The sequence below is a fragment of the Adiantum capillus-veneris genome, chromosome 10, assembly GCF_014529385.1.
Source record: "Adiantum capillus-veneris isolate H3 chromosome 10, ASM1452938v2, whole genome shotgun sequence".
NCBI classification, from domain to species: Eukaryota; Viridiplantae; Streptophyta; class Polypodiopsida; order Polypodiales; family Pteridaceae; genus Adiantum; species Adiantum capillus-veneris.
This window is the reverse complement of record NC_140940.1, coordinates 107,377,818-107,394,838: the sequence shown is the minus strand read 5'-3', so window position 1 is coordinate 107,394,838 and position 17,021 is coordinate 107,377,818. Positions and strand designations below refer to the sequence as shown.

Genomic DNA, 17,021 nt, shown 5'->3' with positions numbered 1-17,021 from the left:
GGGCTTTGCTCTCGTTCTTTCCTGGCTTTCCTACGCGCCTTTCTAGCTTTCCAAGTGCTTCTCTGATTTTTTGTTTCTGAACTTTAGGCATCGGTTTTTGTTTCTTCAACTATGGGTTCGTTCGTCCTTCTTTGGGCTTGGGCTCATGTTACCACCTGAATAGGTATGATTGTTTCATTTTCCGATCCTCCACTGGATGTACTGTTTCTAACATGTTCAAGGTGGTTTTTGCTCCTTTGCTCGGGTTTTTAGGGCAATCGGGAATCAAATGAGTAATTCCACATTCTGGGCAATACGCATTGAATCTAATGATTTCATCATGAGGACAGTCTCTCAGCCAATGGTCTCCTCCACACTTGTAAAACAGGGTCCCTTGGGTTGTTGAGGTGCTCCTTGAGCCCCTCTTTGTTGGTAAGCATGTCTCTGTCCGCCCATGCCTCCATTGGCTATGAACATCAGTGTTCGCTCATCTAAGCTATATCTTCCTTCTCCTACAGCCTGTGCAGCAGTTGGTGGTCCTTGATTCCCTATCATGCTCCATGGTTCTGGTGTCGAGGGTTCTTCCGGTGGATAATAGACAGGGTTTGCCGCATATCCATTGGGATCTTCATAATAAGCATGCATAGGCACCAAAGCCTTTTCTTCTCATTTAGTTACTGTTGGTGTGTATCTAATACCAACTGGTTGTAATCCTGGTAGGGGTGGTTGTTTCCCCAACACCGGTTGTGGTCTTTCTACACCTACAGGTCCTGGTAAGTTGCCTGCTTGATATCTGGGCATCGTTGGAACTTGAGGGGAAGCTACTGGAGCTTGGGGAGCGTAAGGTCTCTCCCTCACATATCCCTTGTTATAATAACATTCCTCGGTCCCATGGTTTGTCCATTTTTATTCAATAGCACACCACTTGGGCTGTTTAGCCTGGGGTTTGGCGTACAAGTTGATATTTTTTAGCACTTCATCTACGAGCTGCTCCTGGTTTACCGCTATTTCTCCTTTCAGTGCTGTTTTAGAAGACTTGCTTCCACTTTGCTGTGAAGATGAATCGTCATCAAGGTCCTTGAACTCCCCTTCTTTGTAGACTGCACAATTTTCCACAAGGTATAGAGCCTCCTTGGTCAACTCATTCAACGTCGTGCTCCTCTTCATATGTAAATCTTTCTGGAGATCTGCATTCCTTAGTCCTTGGATGAATATCAGCATAAGTCTGGACTGAGTTGGCAGTTCTTCCATAGGACATAACTTAACATATCTTTTTAGTCTTAGGGCTGCCTTCCGTACAGATTCTCTATCTTTTTGTTTGAATTTATGGATTTGTGAGACAGTATTATGAGCTATTCCCCTTTGAGAGAATTCCTCAATAAACTCGTCAAACACTTCCTCCATCGACTCAAAGTCTCTATGCTCCACAGAGTCAAACCAAGTTGCAGCATCATCCTCTAGGGTTAGTCCAAACCCTGCGAATTGGGTTGGAAAATCTAACACCTCTTCGGCTCTAATTACACGCATAAAGGCTGCTACATGATCTCTTGGGTCTCTGTTTCCTGTGTATTTCTTGTTTACCCATTTTTGCACTTGAGAAGGTCTAATGCTTCGATGGTCTATAAATCTCATCATTGGATCGCCCCGTCCAAGTCGATACATCTCCTCAGGCCTTCTGTAATAGGCTGGTTCCTCTCCCAATGGTGCTCCTAAGCCATAATTTCTAACGGTTCTCGCTGGAGGTGGTGCTTCTCTTCGAACTCGTCTATGGGTGGTCCTCCAAGCTCTGTCGACCCTTGTGTCTTTGGCTTACTCTCTGCTTGATACCTTGAATAGTGTGGTGGTTCTTGCAAATCCCTGAGCCCTCATGTGGCTTGATAACCATCTCTGTTTCGGTCTGGTTCCATTGTTGCACTCTGTCAAAGCCATGCCTGCAATGATGGCTGGTTTGCTGATTGGTCTTGGTTGTTGAATGCTTGCGGTCGGGTGGAGTGTGAGGTAGTGTCATACTCGTTGGAAAAAGGATTCGTTGACTTGCTTGGGGTGTGGGCTGCTCTTGGCACTTCCTCAGGGGCATATGCTGATGCTCCTGGACCTGTTGCTCTTTCTACTTCCTCTGGGAGAATACGTTGGTATTCTCGCCCGTATAGATCAACAAAAACTATGCCCTTCCCCGTAGCAGTTTCATAAGAGAATAAGTAAAGAACCTTGTCTTTGCTTAGTTCATTTACGTATGGTTCTTTGCTACGAAAGTAAGAGACAATACCCTCACTCTCATGCTTGTAGATTCCCACATTCTCGTTATAAGTTGGAACCCTGGTTGTTTTCTTATCATACATAAAAATAGCTCCGGGCCGATCAATGTTTGGTGGCGGTTCTTGAGTTTCTGAAACCATTTTCCCTTTCGCCACGTTATTTCCATATCTGTTGTAATCTTCAGGGTTACTAATTATTAAATAGTGGTTCCCCTTTTCGTCTCGGAATCTATCTCCATCATCATACACTCGGATTATCTCTAATCTTTGAGCTGGACTCTCTTCGATACAAATGCACTTGCAGCCTCGATAGTCAGAATAGACTAGGGCTCCTCTCGAGTTTGTTCCCTCTAAGAAGATCATCGTGAGCCTGGAATCATTCAAAGGATTTTGGGAGGTGCTTCCTCCTCGCATAGGTCCATCATAGGTGAAACCTCCTGGCTGTTGACTACCCTTCATGAAGAAAGATTTGTCTGACAAAGTGTCAGTATCACTACCTTCCTCTATAATCGGTGCTAGCAGATCTAGCCTTGCCTGAGTTACACTCTCCTCGGTGGACACTAAGCTACCTTGGTCACCTACCACTTTCTGGTCTCTAACAATGTATCTTCCTGATCTTAAATTCATCAAACTTATCAACGCAATTTATCACAATTTCAACCACTCACCTGGCAATGGGTCAGTCTCTGCACAACTTCTTGCTTTGTTGCTGAATATACCTGTACACAAGCGTTTTAATTTTGGCAATTGAATCAAAGCATTTATCTGCTAGAGGTTATCTTAGTAATGATTGGTATAACTGGAGAGTTAATCTCAACCACTACTGTATTTTATACACTGCTGATGTTCTGGATTAGGTTTGCTAATCTGAAATAGTACTTCCCTCAGATGTTGGTCAATTTACGCGAAAAAGTATGAATTCAATCTTTGCTTAGTCAAATGGGCAAACAAGGTCCAAATTCACTTCTGAAAGAAGTTCTGGAACCCTTAAGCCAAATGGAATCTCACTGTCTATGCCAGGTCAAATTTTCTTTGCAGTATGCCCCAATAGACATCCTACGCGTAGGATGTCTCCTGTTGTGTTTTGCTTGGATTTTTGCACTGTTGTTTCCTCTTGTTGTGTTGAGCTTACAACTGATTTTACTTTTTGATTTGGACTCCTATTAGCTGGTCAATGAGTCAGAAATCTGTTCCGACGGCCTGTTGATGGTATTGATCAGTCTAATCAACTCCAAATTGGACCAAAACTGACTAGGAGGCTTGCCTTAGGCTATATAACACCTTACTATGCTCAAAGTCAAAGTCTGGCTTCATTTTCTTACATTAGACATCCTACGCGTAGGATGTCTTTTTCATCAGAATGGCTTCAAACTCAAAGCCCAGGCTCCCCTTGAGTTTCTGATCACTTGGGTATACTCAGAATTTAGTTTGGAGTCCCAAATCACTCAGAAGACATACTACGCGTAGGATGTCTATTTGGCCTGTTTGACCCCAGATTTGTCCCACAGCTTCCCCTTGATGTCAGTAACCCAGTGGTGTGCTTAGATTTTGATTTGGATGTCAAAAGTCCCAAATTTCAACTGTTTTTGCTTTTTTCAGTCAAAAGTGCTAAAGTCCGCTTTGAACCCAATTTTCTTATCCAAATGAGGTGAAACCCCTTTCAGTCACTCATTATATCATGCAAGACATGCCCATGCAGCCATCTTATGGTTTTGGTCTCAAAATAATGTTTTGGCACTATTTGGGTATGATGTCGAGCAATTTCAGTCTACCTGGCCTTATCCTGTCAAGATATGGCCAAATTTCCACTTTCCAGTTGAAATTAGGGTAAAACCTACCTCCTGAACACACTGGTCAACTCAAAATCCCAAAATTCCTCCCAAATTAGCCTGCAGAGATGTCTCCTAACTTAAAATTAAAGTTTTTTTTTAATGACAGGAATGCTCCTGATGCTCTGTAGGTCTATCAGAAACACTCACAGTAATTTTTGGACTTTAATTAGGCTTTGAACCACACTTTTGCGTCTTTTACAAACTTGTAATGATTCTACCAAGAAAGTGTACATGCATGAAATGCTCTAGATCCTGAATCATGATGTCTTACTTACTCTACTCCTACCTATCATGTGAAATGGTGAAATTGGTGTTTTTGGTTGCTTTTTGACCTCTCCGGACTCTCAAGCTCTCCTCTCACCACTTCTACCACTCCGACTCCTACTCTAGAACTCGACTACTACCTAAAACTACCTAAGTCTACCTCCTCTACCTAAGTCGAAGGATCTAGGCCAGACACACGCTTCTTAGACACCCTCTAAGACCTAGAGAGTCCTCCACCCTCTGATCCTATCTAAATGTAAAGCAAGACTCTTGGCAAGCCAAAAATCCCAATCCTCAAGGATTAGTCTCGGTCACCTACCTAAGGTTTTCGTCCCCGGCAGCGGCACCAATGTTGGACGGATACGCCGCGACGGACGTCAGCACAGCGAGAACTCACCTAACATGTAATGTTAGCTAAGGACGAAGCTCGACCCGCAGGCGCGTGGAAGCAAGCATAAGGTGTCAACCTACACTCGACCGACTCCTAACCAATTCCTACAGAGGTCTCTACCAATTGTCTAAGTCACAGCCTTCAAGAGTGCAAAAGAGGAAACTTCCTACAACACTTTCTAGAGCCGAACACCCATCAAACAATCTCGAAACACCATAGAACTTGAAGGAGACCCTACTAATACCAATAGGCCGCTCTCCCTAAGGTTTATGAACCAAAATCACGACCCAAAACACCCGGTGCAGAAACACGTAGGATGTCTGGCTGAAATCTGCAGGTCTTCGTTTCCGAAATCTATAGTGCCTAATGTGTAGTTCTACTCATTGTGAACGTGTGGATATACTGCAATGCAAAATCGGACAACATATGCTCACCCAAACAACCGATGAAGCTCGTAGAAGGAGCTCACAAGGCCGGACCGTACGCGCGCAATGTTGGTATCAGCGCGTAGCTCTAGTCAGGGGCAACACACTGCAATTCTCCGCACTCCATTCCGACCACCGTAGCACACGTAGCGTCAAGATGAAGCTCACACTCTCTCTCTCATACACAGTACGCTCACTCACAAACTTCAAACTTGTTTTAAAATGACAAAAGGTATTTTCATTAAGATCAAAAAGTGGTATATATACCTTACAACTTCTCAAACCCTAAAGTTCCAAAATCAACCATCTACTCAATCTAACTATCAAAACTGGGATACAATCCGGAAACTTCTATAAGTCCCAATATTTACAAGGTGAAAGATCGGGTTTTCCTCAATGAATGAATAATTACAAAAATAATAGTCCGCCGAGTAGTTAGATGCCGTGGGGTGTGTCCAGCTTCTAACAAATCCAAGCTCTTCTAAGAATCTCTGAAGCCAGAGAATTTCTTTGCTTGCCTCTGTCATTGCTACATACTCTGCTTCCGTTGTAGAAGTGAGACCGCTTTCTGCAGCTTTGAAGCCCATCTTACTTTTGTGCCTCCAACCATGAAGACATAGCCAATAGTGCTCCTTCGAGTATCTTTGTCACCTGCCATATCTGCATCAGCAAACCCTTCTAGAAAAATATCAGTTCCTCCAAAATACAAAGAATTTGTTGTTGTCCCTTTTAGATACCTAAGTATCCACTTCACAGCTTGCCAGTGTTCTTTACCTGGGTTGTCCATGAACCTACTCACAACTCCCACTGCATGTGCAATATCTAGCCTTATCTAGACCATAGCATACATTAGAGAACCTACCGCTGCAGCATATGGAACTTTAGGCATATAGGCTATCTCCTCTTGTGTATTTGGACACATATCCTTCGTTAATTTAAAGTGACCAGCCAAAGGTGTAGAAACTGGTTTTGCATTTTTAATTGCAAACCTTTCTAGTACCTTCTTGACTCGAGATAGCTTTATTGTCTTTTTCGTCCTGTCCCTTGATATTTTCATACCAAGTATCCTCTTTGCAGCACCTAAATCTTTCATTGAAAAAGATTTAGATAGGTCCTCTTTTAGGTATTTGATGTTCTACATGTTAGCACTTGCAATCAGCATGTCATCAACATACAACATTAGGATGATGAACTTCCCATCTCCCAAATTCTTTGTATAGACGCAATGATCTAAGTTGCATCTTCTGAATCCATGATCTAACATCCATCGATCGAATTTCAAGTACCATTGTCTTGATGTTTTCTTTAATCCATACAAGCTTTTCTTTAATCTGCAAACCATTTTCTCCTTACCTTTTACTTCATACCCCTTTGGTTGAAGCATGTAGATTTCCTCCTCTAAGTCACCGTGAGGGAATGCCGTATTTACATCCATTTGCTTGAGATTTAAGTCATGAGAAGCCACAAGGCTTAAGACAAGCCTAATTGAGTTCCTTTTTACAACGGGAGAAAATATTTCATTGAAGTCAATACCTTTCTTTTAAGAAAACCCTTTTACCACAAGCCTAGACTTGTACCTTTTCTTCCCACCATCTTCTTCCTTCAGCTTGTACACCCATTTGTTTTGAAGTGCCCGCTTATCTTTAGGCAACTCAACCAACTCCCTTGTTTGGTTGTGATGTAGTGAGTCCATCTCCACTTGCATGCTTTTCATCCATTCTTCTTTGGATTCATGTTGCATAGCTTCTTCGTATGATTCCGGCTCTCAAGAATCTGAGATCAAGAGATGGTTGAAGGAAGGAACAAACCTTTCTGGAGGTCTACTTGCTCTTGTAGATCTTCGGGGAATAGGTTGAGGCTCTTCATTTGGTTGACGTTGTTGCACATTGTCACCGTTTGCAGTCCTTGAGTCTTCACCGTCCTCAAGCTCCATGTGCTCATCACCTGTTTCTTTTTTTTGTTTTCTTTCCAAGTAATCTTTGTACATATTTTGTTTGTTAAAAATTACATCCCTACTCCTTAAGATTTTACCATCTTCAGGATTCCATAGGCGATACCCAAAGTCACCTTCTCCATAGCGAATGAAGAAACACTTTTTGGACTTTGCATCTAGCTTTGATCTTAGGTTTCTATCTATGTGCATGAAAGCCTCACACCCAAACACTTTGAGAAATGCATAATTCACCGATTTACCTGTCCATGCCTCTTCTGGAACTCCCCCATCCAATGCCGTTGAGGGTGACCGGTTGATTAAGTACACATACATACTTACAGCTTATACCCAAAGCTCAAGCGATAGTCCTGCATGTAGCCGCATGCTTCGTGTTCACTCCATGATTGTCATGTTCATCCTTTCTAAAATCCCATTTTGTTGAGGTGTTTGGATGCCGATGGTTTCTCGTAGAAGTCATCAAGTGACTTCATCAAGTCCTCCACGGTCTTCATCTCCGAAACGTTGAAGGCCACTGTTGACGCCAAGCTTAACTGGATTGTTCCCAGTGCCTTTCGATCAAGGACAATCCATGCTTCATCTGCCATCGTTGCAGGATTCTTTGCAAGACCGCCTAGTGGCAAATAGAGGTCCTTCTGGTAGAGATAGTCTTCAATCTGCATCTTCCAATGTTGGTAGTTTTTGCCGTTGAACTTCTCAATCTTGAGCTTCCCTTCCTCCGCCATAACTCCCACTCAATCCAAGGAATCCTTTCCTTGAGATAATTTAGCAACGAGCAAACCTTGCTCTGATACCAGTTGTTAGGAAATATGACGTAACTAAATAGATATTTGAGTAGATTACTTATTGAAGAGAGATAGATTTCACACACACAAGATTATAGAGTAGAGAGAGAGAGAGAGAGAGTACACACGATATACGTGGTTCACCCAATGTGGGCTACGTCCACGGAAAATCAGCCACTCAATGGCTTTAGTACTTCAAAAGAAGAAGTATTTTACAAAGGGATTATACCCTTAATAGAGCTCCCGCCTTGCTTCACTCTCACCACCTCACACTCACCTTGTTGTATCAACTTCACACTATGAAATGTGTGAAAAAATGGCCTCCTTTTATAAGCCAAAAGGGCTGCCCTCTCTCATGAGAGGCAGCCATGTGTAGCCACCCTTGTGTAGATAAGTCCAAATCGGACCCTCCAATCCACCCATGTGTGGCCGCCCTTGAGAAGACAAGTCCACTTTTGAATTTGTCCACCGGCCATCGAATTCGGCTACCGCCGGCTATTGACTTCTGAATCATGGCCATCGGCAATTCGTTTTCTGACCACTTTTCGGCCTCCATCCGGCCATAATATTCGGCGAAAAGGAACATTCCAGCGAAGGAAAACAATTTTGGCCCCACAGTTGTCCCTAAATTTTGGCAGTGAAAATTTTGGATTTCGGCGAGTGATTTTCCTTCACGCACGATGGCTTCTCCTCATAATGGGGGCCTTACAAATGTGCGTTTTTACCACAGAAAATTACAAGGGGTAAATCAAGCTCCATACTTAACAATTCTTACCTACCAATGCACCTAAAGAAGCTTAATGGTCTTACAAAACAATTCTTTAGTGCTTGAGAAGAGAGTGTGAGTAAAAAACTTTGAGATCTATGGAAAAGAAGGAGAAGGGAAGCTTCGAGAAAAGTATTCTTCTACTGAGAGAAGATCTAGAAGTAGCCTATGCTTTAAATTTACAACTTTAGGGAGAGGTGTAAATTGAGGTTCCCGGAGCAATGGAGAGCTTCAATAGGTGGTGGCCGCCATTAAGGAGAAATGTAGCAAGTTTGAGGAGGGAAAGGAGGTTTCAAACCTCTCCTACAAGAGGCATTTAGGAGGAAAAAGTGATTTTGAAGAAGGACATATAGGTTGCAAGCTAGAATGTAAAGAGGATTGAGATGGTAGAGTAGAGAGAAGGAGGAAATGACTAGCACGTTTTTTGGGGGAACCTCTTTAAAAGAGAGGGGGGAGAAATTGGTAGCCACTAGAGAGAGAAAAAAATTAGTTTTACCCTAAATTTTTAGAAAAAGAATCAAATTTTTTTTTATGTGAGATTTTCTCAATATATTACTAAAGACTTGTTCTCTACTACCTCTAAGCCTACAAGTTGACCACTCACTTTTAAGCCTTACCAAACCCACCATTTCAATCTACATGGCATCCACCCATTTGCCTATTACATAATCCCATTTTTAATCCCGTTGCAGATAAAGAGGCCCTCCTAGACGCTGTTCCCTTTCTAATGCATAAACACATCCACATTTTAGAAGAGTCAAAACAAAAACTTCACAAAGTGAAAGAGTTCTATGCTAAGCAAGCCAACAAAAAGAAACAATCTGTAGAATTCAAAGAGGATAGATTTTTTCTCATTTTGTTTTGCTACGTATTGAACAGAGACATCTTATAAGTGTAGAGACCAAACCCAAAATTCAAGCTAGCACCAAGGTAGTATGGCCCTTTTAAAGTTTTACAGTGGATTACTGCCAATTATTTTGGATTAGCTATTCTCTACTCTTGGAAAATTCACAACACATTTCACATTATTCTTCCTTGACCTTTTCAAGGCCCTTTTCCTACAGGGCCTTTTCCTACACTTCCTACCATTGATAACCCACCACTTTCAAATGAAGACTTTGAAATCCTTGTTCATGAAGCTATCATAAACCATCAAGACACTTTCACCTATAGTGGCACGTTGCATCATTACGTAAGTATAAGAATCATGGCCTTATGTAAGTATAAGAATCATGGCTAGAGAGGTTTTTCTGCTCTAATCCTCATATCTTGGAAGCATATTAAAATCCTACAAATTGCAAGATTTTACTAGAGATTTTTCCTTTGAAATATCTAATGTGGTAATATATACCCGAGGTTTGCCATTTGAAACTTCATCAAATAGCAATTAAATGCTAAGATCCGCCTTTCGGCTGATAGTCTATGGTATCTATACATGAGGTTTTCCCTTGACAACTACTCAATGCATCAATTAAGCAACATTTGACTAAGGTTTGCCCTATGAAAAATGTGGCAATTGATTAATGTCACATTGTTATGTGTTTACCCTCACGCACATTTATATCACCTAAGACGGACGCCGTATTATTTATTTGGTAGAGTCAGGTATCGGGCTTGTCGGTCCAATAGGAAAAGGGTAAGAGTGATTACCGATGAGAGGCGCACTCTAACTAGAACATTCAAGGGATTAGTTGGCCAAGCATGGGCGCCCAAGTGTAAATGGGGCGAGCTCATATAAAAGTCAACTAAACCTAAAATTAACTCATTCTCTCAATTGTGCAATTGAAGAGTTCTCTTGCTCCATCTCCATCTTCTTCTTCTTCATCTCCTTGTGTGTGTGTGTATGCGTGAGAGAGAGAGAGAGAGAGCCTGTGTGTGTGTGTGTGTGTGTGTGTGTGTGTGTGTGTGTGTGTGTGTGTGTGTGTGTGTGTGTGTGTGTGTGTGTGTGCGCGATCGAGCATTGCGACGGCGGCACAACGGCGGTGAGGCGGTTGAGCACGGCGTAGCGGCGTCTCCTTCTTCTTCGCGGCGAGGAATCCTCCACGACAGCAAGCGTAGAGCGGTGAGTGACACACCATCGCCATCTTTGAGCTTACTAGTTTAGGCTAGTTGCATGCTTGGAGCCATTTGTGGCTCGCACACAATGTATCGACAAGTTCCTTGCATTGACACGTGCGATAGACGCGCACATTTTTGGCGCCGCTGTCGGGGAATGCCATACACTAAGCTTGAATGGCACTCTCTGCTTCTTTTGTGGTGCAATTTCAATTGTAGGAAAAGTAGAGAAGGAAGGTGTGTGTGGTGAGAAGAAGGATTTTGTTTTTGCTAATGTGTATTTCTTTGTTAATGAAGTTTTGAAAGGTACTATGTTTTCTCTATGATAAGGTGTTAGTATTAAGGTTGTTAGTTCTGTGTAATGCAAAGTACAGTAAGTAGGAAGTAGATCTGTTAGAGCTAATGAAGTGTGTTAGTGTGTAACAGTAGGTGTATTAGTTGTAAGTAGGTAGGTAGAGTGTGTGTGTGCTCGCGTGCAGGCTGCGGCGACCTTATCTCACAAAAACAAAGAAAAAATAATAATAATAATAAAGGTAGGACCGGGATTGGGAATATCTCCCAGACCCAAGCCCAAACCCAAGCCCAAGCTCACGCTCAGGCTCAGGCCTTAGTCACCCTTTAAAATTACGTATTTTAGCTTCATACGTAGCTAAAAATCAACTTTTTTGAGGACCAACGGAGCTTCAGGTGACCGAACGTTGTGCTGTAAAGCACACCGCGACCCTCTGAGTGATACGCTCATTTTGAGCTATCACACACTTTAATCAAAAAACCAATCATTAAAAGATATTAAAAACATAAAAAAACGAGTGAAAACGGACGCCTAAAAAAGTAAGCGATTAACCTTCGAGGTTATTCGTCGACGGTTGTAGGGTGCCAAAGGCACATGCATCTGCACTCTTTTCGTGTGCTAGAGACAGAGCAACTAGAGAGAATTTCGACTTATGCAAGTTCTCAATATCCACCTACCTTAGGTTCCGGGCCCTCGGCGAGGACCCAAGGTAGTACAAACCAAGACCCGAACATAGCGGCTAGTGACTCTTCCTCTGACTACAACGTCATGAAGGGTTCCCCAATGCCTAATCCCGATAGCTCAAGCCAAGACATGCATGCCATGGGCCCGCGGTCCAGGCCGAGCGTGCTTAGTCGCTTGAAGGAAACCTTTAGTAAAGCCACTCGCTCCGAACATGGAGCTAATGATGTAAATGAGGGGGTGGGGAAGTAAACTCTCCATTAATGACCAACGTAGACCCTATGCCCTTAGAGAATGTGCACGTGAATACTTCAGTCACTGCACCTCTTTACTCTTCAGAGCTATTCCCCTCCGAGGTCATATTACCCGATGGTAGAAGCCTTGCCGAAGTGCAAGAGGTTGAGCGATATATCATTGCGGCTAGGGAAAAGGAAGTCGAGAGCTTACGCAAGGCGGATCAATGAAGAGAGTTAAAATCAAAAGCCCTTATGTCAATATCCTTGCTAAGAGAGAAATTGAGTGCTCCTGACTTAGCAACCGCTAAGAGCCAACCCCTAGAAAGCAACATTGCATCTAGCTCAAAGGACACCCCTAGCACCTCAAGCTTAGATGGAGCGTTCCTAAATGAGAACTGGGAGTACGAACTACAAACGGAAACTCTAACCGACCTATACACAGGTCACACCTATCACATGGGTTGGTTAGATGTCCTACAATCCACAATGGGTGCTACTAGTATGGAGGATCAACAACAAAGAGTTTGTGAGGTCATCCATAGGGTCATTGAGTTAGAGAGACAGAACAAGGGGATCAACATGCCTTCAACGGGTCTCATGAGATTCTTGGATACAGGAGAGGATAAACAATCGACCTTATTGCAAATGGAGACTCCCTCGGTAAGTCTGATGGATCCTCCATATGTTGTTTCGCCAGGGGTCTCAGTGAAATCCGAGCCCACAAGTGATAGCTTTACCTTTCCAAGTCTAGCTCATCTTTCCCTTGATGACACCATGGCTACCATGCCTACCCCAATGATGGGCATGCCGAGAAACACGCCATGGACCTCATTTGTTAGTAAAGTGCCGCTACATGGTAGCTCAATGCCTGCAACAGTACCTACAAGTGTGTACCAATCGTATACACCCATGGGTCCTCGTACTCATGTAGCCCCTACTCCTCCCATTGTTTCACTACCTATGCTCCACAACCACAACACCCATGCTCTTATTTCCATGGACGATACCGGCTAGCATTAGCATGTCACATCCGATGCCTGCTATGCCTTGGGCCACCCATATGAACCTTGGGCCACCACCCACCACATGGCACAACATCCTACCAAACGTGGAACCCAAGGACTTCCTATGCGCCAAGCCCAATGCCAATACCTACTCCACATGTGGTCTCTGGAGCACCTTCACCCACAGTGCCTGCTCACTTAGGTGACTTGGCAACATTTGCTCAAGCTATTGGTCGATCTATTGCTGAGAATATGCGTAACACGCCTGATTGAGAGCCTAGAAGTAAGGCAGTACAAATAGCCAAGCTCACACAAAAATTTAGTGGAGACGGGGATGTGAGAAAGCATAGCAAAGTGTTTGAACAAATATGTGATTCTCTAGGAGAACACAATGACCTGCATAAGAGTAATGCTTTAAGCCTAACCCTAAGTGGGAAGGCAGGGGATTGGTATAAAACCCTAAGGGTGGAAGAAAAAACGATTTACCCTGCTCTTAGGAGACTATTCTTGAAAGAATACATACGAGAGGGAGTGATTTGGGGTGTAGCCTCTCAGCTCCAGAAAGCCCAAAGAGAGGAAGGAGAGTCGGTGAGAGACTTTATTAGTCGCTTAAAGCATTTGAATTCTTGTTGTTATCCAAATGAACGCTTCAACAATAACCAATTGCTTGATAGATTCATTAGGGGATTACGACATGAGGATATCTACAATGGCCTAGTCATTAGAGTTATCACCACTTGGGAAGCAGTCACCACCAATGCGATCCAATTGGAGGATAATTTAATCTGTTGAGCCTATTGCTAAGGAGACAAAGATATCTGAGATGACTTTAGCAGATCTCACCAAGGCTATTCAAGAGAGTCTTAGAGACAATCGTGCTCCGCAAAACAATCATATTTATCCAAGAAGGGAGCAACAATGGTGCTCAGTATGCTATGGACCGCATAGTACCAGTGAATGCCCTACTTTTAGAGTAAAATTGCAATGTCTGTGGAAGGTATGGTCATCAAGCTAAGGATTGCATAGTATTTAAGCGTGCGATGGCCAATAGACCAACGTTAGCAGGGACAGACACACCTCGAGTGCCTGCATTGATGCCAGCCCCACCTCTTGAACAAACAGCACAACACATGGTCCCTAGGGCCCAAATTGTTGTTCAAACAACACCCTTACCACCTCCAGTGCTAGGACTTCAACCACCACATTCAAGAATCACTTTTGTGAATCAAGTGGGTTGTGAGTCATCTATTTCTTGTTTGGAGGGCTGTGAGGAAGATATGGACCCTAATATTGCCTATGGGATGGATGTGCTTGAAGAAAGTCCACAATACTACATGGAGGACTATTGGGGACAAGTCAAACCTTTATATCAAATAGCGAGTCTTACCAAGTGGCGAGCGGATATTTTCAAGCAAGGAAAAAACCGAGCGACTTGCTCCCAAACCCAGAGCAAAAGAATTTAGGTTTTTGCACCCTCCAACACCACAAGTACCACAACGTGGGTACGCTATAGAGATGCAACAAAAAAAATTGTTTGTTTCAAAAATAATTGCATCTTTGATATTGAGTTATTTGTCTTATGTACTTCAATATACTGGACACTATGGATGTGCGCACATCCTATGCATAGGTGGACTAAAAGAAATTACTCCTCCTTGGCAAGTAGGGGGGCCCCAATCTTGTTTAATGTTTTATTAATGGGAATCAAGAAGATCCGCTCGCAAGCAGGTGACGACCGTCGAGAGGCACTAGGGCACGATGTGTCCACGGGCAGGAAAGTTGGCCGCTACTGATGCAAGTTGAATTCTTTTCTAATGTGTGGCTCGAGGTCTGAAGCAGTAGTAACCGTCGGTTAGGTTGGTTACACTAGTCACCTCATGGGTGAGATTGGTGCTACTGTACGTGTTCGAATCCGTTAGTCATTCTTTTGAAAGATGAGTTCCAACACTGGCTATAAAACGTAAGGATGGGAACGAGGAGGAATCTCCTGAATGTATGAATATAATAAAGAGGCTGCAAGTAGGGGCTACCAGCTGGGACACTGAGTGGATAATAATCCACTATCTTGGGTTCCCAAAACCCAATCTCTCTCTCTCTCTCTCTCTCTCTCTCTCTCTCTCTCTCTCTCTCTCTCTCTCTCTCTCTCTCAAATGATTCCTTGAAGAGTACCTCAACTGCATGCTCAAAGAGCAAGGTTTTTGTTGATGAAAGCAATGATCGTTGTTTTATATAGCTCCATTTGAAAATGTTTCGTGAAGTTCTTGAATGTAGTGGAGAGGATGAAAAGAAGTAGAGAGAGAGAGAGAGAGAGAGAGAGAGAGAGAGAGAGAGAGAGAGAGAGAGAGAGAGAGAGAGAGAGAGAGAGACGACAAAGTAGCATGTGGAGTGATGATGCTCCAAAAGATATATTGATGTGAATTTTCAAAAATATTGATATTAGTTTTGATGTATAGTGATAGTGTTGGGGCATACTAGAGCTGCGGGAAGATACTGCCTTCACATAATTGCTATTGAACCAAGCCCAATGGCTTCAAAAAATAAATAAAGGGATGAGTAAACCTTTAAGGACGTATAACTAGGCATAGAATGTGGCGATGGATGAGAAAGTGCATGCGAGTAAGGTTTGCAATGGGCTTGCTGCATGGGACATGGTGAGCTTGAAGATCGCTAGCACGGCTCAGAGGTGATGCTCAACAGAGAGGCGACAGATCTGTAGAGGTAGAGCTCAAAGCATGTCCAAGAGGTAGAGTTAGCCAAGGAGTGCATGCAATAGCACTATTGTGCTTAGACAAGGAGAAGCAATGGCAAAGACCGAGAGTCAGCCCCACTGCAGGAAGATCCAGACGATTCGAGTCCCTCTCTCAGGGGAATACTGTCCAAATGTCCTGAATGATTTAAATTGAAGTTCCACTTGCCGGGATGCACCTCTAATGGGGTTTTCAAGCTGAGACTAGAAGGGGGCAAGGAGCATGAGGGACTCGAGAGAATGGCAAGGCTAGCGGGACAACAAGGGAACTATAGACATGGAAGGATGGTTGTCCGGAAGGACATAGCAAACAGGAATAACTCTATGAAGTCGTCCAGACGAGCAAAGTAGCAGTGAGTCTGCAAGGTGTTTGGGAAGATCAAAGAAGAGCTCTCTCTCTCTCTCTCTCTCTCTCTCTCTCTCTCTCTCTCTCTCTCTCTCTCTCTCTCTCTCTCTCTCTCTCTCTCTCTCTCTCTCTCTCTCTCTCTCTCTCTCTCTCTCTCTCTCTCTCTCTCTCTCTCTCTCTCTGACTAAATGTCTTCATATCGCATAACAAATGTAGTTTCTCCAGACAGATGCTTGCATGACATAGGCAAGAGCTACTTTCCACGCATTCACATTTATACAACCAGCATGTCCTTTTCTAAGCCTTCATCTTAGCTCTGGCCCAGAAACTATGTAGCTCATTGTCACATCCCGCCAGTAAAGGAGCATATACAGCAGCATTTTTATCAGAATGTACAACATCACATGAAAAATTGAGCAATTGCATATAAAAATAATCCCCATTGAAATATTCTAACAAAGAATCTTCGCATATTACCAAATTGTAGCTTGCAGGCCCAAAAGACCACATCAATCTATTCAAAACCGTCTGACAATTAAGGCACTTGTCTCCAAATATCTCTGCACACAATAGGTCAAGCATGAGTTCTCACTTGAGCTGAATTTGCTGCCAGGTGTCCCAACACACTTGTCCCAACATGTACTTGTCACTTTGCTGACAAATTCATTCATCATTGCTCGGTTCTTTTCACGGTCAAGGAGCTTCTGCAATTCAACTCTGTCGCGATCGAAATCCATTGTCTCTCTCTCTCTCTCTCTCTCTCTCTCTCTCTCTCTCTCTCTCTCTCTCTCTCTCTCTCTCTCTCTCTCTCTCTCTCCAGGCGTTGATGGCTAGAGAGAGGCAAAGAAGCCTGAGGGATTTTGAACACCTTCGAAGAGCATGAATGAAATTTTCTTTTGTCTCTAGCTGTTCGCGCCGGCGCGGATGGCTGGATAGAGATTTTATTTTCAAGGTATTTAGAAAAAATATGTCCAGATTTCTTTTCAAGGTGTTCGAAAAAAATGTCTCTAGCT

At 43.2% G+C, this 17,021-nt stretch overlaps 1 protein-coding gene across 1 annotated transcript; it reads right to left on the bottom strand.

The window, feature by feature from the left end:
• Positions 1 to 16,293: 16,293 nt before the first annotated feature.
• LOC147449430 (uncharacterized) lies at positions 16,294 to 16,745 on the bottom strand. Its single transcript, XM_086522615.1, has 2 exons — positions 16,652 to 16,745; positions 16,294 to 16,568 (listed from the first exon to the last, which is right to left on the bottom strand). Exons 1-2 carry the CDS (start codon positions 16,743 to 16,745, stop codon positions 16,306 to 16,308), a joined length of 357 nt encoding a protein of 118 aa, XP_086378741.1. The 3' UTR covers positions 16,294 to 16,305.
• Between the last annotated feature and the right edge of the window lie 276 nt (positions 16,746 to 17,021).